Raw genomic sequence first — 5,630 nt, 5'->3', positions numbered from 1 at the left:
CTAAAATGCAACACAAGTCATTACATAGAAAGGTGAGCACAAGAACAATGAATGCCAAATTCGGGACAGGATTTATGTCCTCGTGTCCTCTTGTCAGAGGACATTAGGGAAGGAAGAGAACGTATTTTGGGAGGGGGTTACTCATTGGGTTTTATCTGTTTTATGATTATAAGTTACTATCTGTTATAACTACTATCTGTTATAGCTACTATCTGTTATAACTATAATGATTATAACTACTATCTGTTATTTCTAATGTTTTTAAAAATTACACATAATTATTTTGAAAATTACAGGAATGAACTATTTCACTTAAACTCAAGAAATAAGTAACGAAAACGGGAAGAATTCTGTGAATCTACCGCCCAGAACAACTTGTGAAAATTATTTTAAAAACTTAACTATTTAAAGTCTCTGCTAATGGTCCTGAGGGCATACAGCAAATGAAGAAACTTTTATTCCCGAATATCTCCAACAACTCAGCTAAGAACAGAGTCTGTTCTGTGGTATTTCAACCATGACCTGCTCCTTCCTTTCCCCCTTTCTGGCCATAACAATGGAAACGTCACTCTAGGATGGTGCATCCGAGAACACAAGACTATTGTATCTTCCCAAGATGGGTAGGACGTCAGCGTGTCTCATGCCGCTCCTCAGCTACCTGTGGCAGAGGTTCAGTTCCTGGCAAGTGCATTTAGGAGGTGATCCAGCCCTCATTTGTGGGACAAAGGCTCTACCTGGGGCTGGACATCCTGAGAATACTGGGGCCTAGACTGCCCTTTCCCCAGCTTGTTTGTAAGGCAGAAGTATCATGCAAAGCGAGGCAAGCTGACAAGACCAGAGACCACTGCTTCTCTTCCCTCCTAGCTCCTAAAACAGGAGTGTCACAGAGAGAAGTGTCACCATCCCTGCCTCTATCTTCAGACCTGTGGCTTAGAGATGTTGCACAAGAGGGAGAAAGAGTCGGGACATAAAAACCTAGAGGTCTGACGCTCTCCCAAAAGGATGTGATTCCGTTTGAAAGCGTGTGGGGAAGTTCGACCCTAAGGGTACTCTCAAAAACAATGGAAGTTGTGCTGAAAAGCAATTAGGAGATTGGTAGCTTTGTTAGAAATATAAACTAAATCATGTAAGTCAGCAAGTTTGCCAGAGAAAACTAGAGAAAGATAAGGGTAAGAGCCCTTCTCGGTTCAGAAAAGAGCACCAAAACTACCCTTTCAAAAGAGCCTGAATGTAATTGGACGGAGATGCGTCTGTGAAGCGATTTATGCTGTGCCTTGTCAACAATAGTGGAGTCATCAGCCAGCAAGTAGTAGAGCTTAACAGCTGGGTGCGGTGCGGGAAAAAGACAGCAAAAGAGAGTCCTGCTAAACCCACAGTAATCCCAGTGTGACTGTGCGTCTCAGCCAGGCTGTACTTTCTGAGATGAAACATCAGAAACTTCACACTGCGAGGGGAGGAGGGTGGAGACTCAACTTCAAAGAATAATGTAGCCAGTCACTGAACAAATAAGCAAATAACAACCACAAGCCCGTGGGAAGTAGGCTCTAATAGCAAGAGTAGCTATAAAATTCTGCAATGTCCCATTTCCAACCAAAAATTACCAGGCATGGACAAAGATGTTAAACCCTTTTTTTCCATGGGGAAAATATGTGGCAACAGAAATGGCATGTCATGCTGCCGTGTCAGTTAGCTTTGATGTCTATCCCACTAAAGGTTTGGAAGTTCAGAAAATATCAACAGATAAATTAGTAGATGGCGTTAGGACTCCCATTCGATGATTCTCTGAAATACATAAACTGATTTAGAGAAACTGCCACATTAATCTTCCGGGCATTCTTCTAAGATGAACACATTTCTGAAACGGGTCGATTAATCCATGTCCTCCTTCTAATCTAGAACATGTAAAGAGTAAGAAACAACTAGTAAATGAATAGAAATGACATTGCCCTTAAGATAGAATAGAACCAATTTGTCCAAATGTTGCAGTAAGCACCATTCAGAGATGCTATATTTAGGATAATTTATTTCGCTCTCAAAAACACGACCAAGCCTCTCTCACAACAAAAATAACACATATTTCATGAATTAAAAATGCAAAATATAGAAAGGCATAAAGAAAGAAAAAAAGCCTGCAGGAGCGGAAGTCAGAATGGTTAACTGGTAAACGGGAAAGGCAGCTATATTACTATCAATAAAAGGGCCTTGGGCTTCCCTGGTGGCGCAGTGGTTGAGAATCCGCCTGCCGATGCAGGGGACACGGGTTCGTGCCCCGGTCCGGGAAGATCCCACATGCCGCGGAACGGCTGGGCCCGTGAGCCATGGCCGCTGAGGCTGCGCGTCCGGAGCCCGTGCTCCGCAAGGTGAGAGGCCACAACAGTGAGAGGCCCGCATATTGCAAAAAAAAAAAAAAAAAAAAAAAAGGGTCTTGACATTATTTATTTCATGGGTCTTCAACCTGGACAGTAGACAGAGAAATACTGTTAACTTCTTCTAGGTTGGTTATAATCAGTAATCAAATGACAACCTTTTTTATTCTGTGTTAACTAGTCTACCTCAGGAAGTCTAGAATCAGCAGTGAAAAGACTAACCCGTATCAGGGAAGCCTGACCAGGAGATCCAAAGTTCTCTCGAGGTAATAAACTCCTGGATGTGGCTGTTTCATCTTCCCCATGTGTTCCATGCCAGCCCCTCCCACTGACTGGATCCCCAGGGATTAGAGCCAGCCACCTGGACCCCCTCCTCCCAACTAGGTGAGACTGTAGACCCCGAAGAGAATCACACACTCGCTTAAGTCATGATAACATGAACTGCTGGAGCTTTTCCCCAACAAAACAAGAATTCTCCTATCTCTAAAGGCAAGTAAGCCTTGCTGCACTCCTACTGAGAATATAGCAGGTATTTAAAGTTCCATTTACTCTAGCTTTCGTGAGGCAAGACAAACTGTTAAACAGAGGCTGCCTTAGCACATCTGGAGGGTACTCATTCCTCCTTCTGGACAAAGCCCAGACACAGCAAGAAACAGCCCAGCTAAGTAAGAGGAGTGGTGGGCCAGAGGTCATCAGCACGAGGTCGAGAGGAATGCGGCATGTGCAGCTGACACAGGGAGCTCCACTGCAGCCCGCAAGTGTTGGGACGAGTGGAGGAATCAGGTGACACTCTAAAGAGCTGACTTTTTAGGTCCTAGTGAACCAATTCTTAGAAGAACTTTCCAGGAGGACAGGATGGGGAAACAGGGCAGAAGCTGGGTGTAAATTGTAAAGGCATGTACTAAATCCCCAGCCACGCCTCTCAACCTTTCCAAAAGTATCTGCTTGTCTTATCTGGTATGTTTAATGGGTGGTGGTTCCCCTCCTGGCCCATTACTTCGGGGGTAAGTATTATAGTAGTTTAACCCAAAGGAATATGAGAGTTTGTTTTGTTGGAAACATTGAGCAGATTGAAGGGCAGTTAAAATGGACCTGGAGTTCGGCAGGTCGGATTACGGAGATCCCTACAAGTCACGCTAAGGGCCTGGACTTCACTCCTGAAGGATTTTTGGGAGGGGGAGTGAGCATGCAGAGTATAGAGAATGCCCAGGAAGCAAAGGACTCAAGAAGCGGGGAGAGACCCTTAGGAGAGTTTACAATTGTCTAGAAATGACAGCTGAGGGCCCGTTTGCAGAGCTGGGATGGGGGTGAAGGCCTGGGAAGAAAATCAGTAGGAAGTATCTTAGGATCTGGTAGATGGCAATAAGCGGGCAGGCGTGGTGACCTCCAGGATCCCGGTGGGTGGATGATGGGATCAGTGGCCAAGATGATTTGGGGAAAGGACGAGTCTTTGGAAATATTTGTTTTAGATGGGGGGATTCAGGGGAGGAAGGATGGGAATCAGGTTAAGATGGAGAGGCAAGAAGACACAATGTGTGCCTGGAGCTCTGGGAATGTTCTAGGCAGGTGACAGATTTGAGTGAGGCCTAATGAATTGGTGGGAGTAGAGACTCCACTAGCCTGAGTAAGAGCACTCTGAGAGGGGGTCAGAGGAGAGAAGGCCTGAGATGGACTCCTAAGGGAACGCCGCCTGTGGGGGGCATGGAGCAAATCAAGAGCCTTTCAGAGGAGACCTTTGAGCTAAGATGGGAAAAAGAAAGAGCCAGATGTGCAAAGGGCAGCTGGACAGACAGCACCAATGACCTGGGCAGTGTTTAGAGGAACCTGAGGCCTCAGGGCACCTGGCCGGATGGTGGCACAGATGGAGGCCAGTGTAGCTGAGCAGGAGAGGTAGGGGGGCCTGTAGATGAGACCAGAGGCAGGCAGGGACCAGATCTTGCCAGAAACACTGCAGTTTGGGCTCTTCATCAGACTCACCTCGGGGTTTTATTAGAGGCAGGAGCTCTGTGCACACATCTTGGGTACCAAAGAAGTTTGTTTTCATAGTCACTTCTGCTTGAATATGAAACGGTGTGGAATCAACGGCTTTTAGGAGAAAAGAAAAGTGGAGTGAATAAATAGTAGCCATCAAGTAACATTCTTTTTTTTTTTTTTTTTTTTAATAATAGTTGTGGTTCGTGGGCTCTAGAGCACAGGCTCAGCGCTTGTGGCGCACGGGCGTAGCTGCTCCGCGGCACGTAGGATCCTCCACGGACCAGGGCTCGAACCCGTGTCTCCTAGCATTAGTAGGTGGATTCTCAACCACTGCGCCACCAGGGAAGCCCTCAAGTAACATTCTATAGGAAGATACAAAGAAAACAGCGCATGTGAATTCTGTTGAATTTTGTGTAAAGGTTGCGTCTGGTTCGTAGTATTGAGCCGGCGTGAATCTCAGGGTCTGACAACGCCTATGGTTTTGTAGGATGGCGCCACTGCGGGGGCGGCTGCCCAAAGGGTGCACACACACGGGATCTCTGTGCATCAGTTTTTGCAATTTTCTCGTTTATTTCAAAATGCATTAAATATTAACCCAACTGCCCCAAAGTCCAATCAGAAAGAAGCTGTGGGGCAATCTAGGAAAGGTCCCCAGGATTCGAGCCAAAGAAGCAAAGTTCCCTATGGCTAGAAAGCATCCAATTCCCTGCAGACTCCGCTCTCGCTGCACCCCTCCCCCTTCCCTTCTCGGTCCCTAGGGAGTCATTCTGGACCCCACAGGCGGGAGAAGCCCCACCGCAGCGATTCCCCGACAGATACGGCCCATCCCGGATGATGAACGCCTCGCCTGGGAGCACCCAGCCCCTTACTCTTGAAGGCGATGCCCGCGTTGTTGACCAGCACGTCGAGGCCCCCGTACTCCTTGAGCAGGAAGTCGCGCAGAGCGCGGATGCTCTGCAGGTCGTCGATGTCCAGCTGGTGGAAGCGCGGGCTCAGGCCCTCGGCCTGCAGCTGCTGCACGGCCGCCTGACCCCGTGCTGTGCTCCGCGCCGTGAGGACCACGTCCCCCGGAAACTGCCGGCAGAGGTCACGCACGATGGCGAAGCCGATGCCCTTGTTGGCCCCGGTGACCAGCGCCACACGGGCGCAGGACGACATGGCCGGGTGCTGGGTGTGCGGTGCCCTTGGGTGGAGAGCGAGCCCGTTGTGCTTTCCCAGCGGCGCGGCGCGTCAGAGTGTCTGCGCAGAAGCTGGAGTTTGCAGAGCGCGCACCTGAAGGTCCCACGCCTG

The 5,630-nt window shown here is 48.2% G+C and overlaps 1 protein-coding gene across 1 annotated transcript in view; it reads right to left on the bottom strand.

The window, feature by feature from the left end:
* Positions 1 to 5,630, bottom strand: part of CBR1 (carbonyl reductase 1) — a 6,324-nt gene extending 694 nt beyond the window's left edge. The window contains exons 1-2 of the mRNA XM_004311403.4: positions 5,210 to 5,630; positions 4,344 to 4,451 (exon numbers count right to left, since the gene is read on the bottom strand). Of these exons, the coding sequence (XP_004311451.3) occupies positions 4,344 to 4,451; positions 5,210 to 5,498 (397 nt within the window). The 5' untranslated portion in view covers positions 5,499 to 5,630. The remainder of the gene's footprint in view (positions 1 to 4,343; positions 4,452 to 5,209) is intronic.

The sequence above is a fragment of the Tursiops truncatus genome, chromosome 4 (genome assembly GCF_011762595.2).
Source record: "Tursiops truncatus isolate mTurTru1 chromosome 4, mTurTru1.mat.Y, whole genome shotgun sequence".
Lineage (NCBI taxonomy): Eukaryota > Metazoa > Chordata > Mammalia > Artiodactyla > Delphinidae > Tursiops > Tursiops truncatus.
This window is presented reverse-complemented; position numbering and strand designations above follow the sequence as displayed.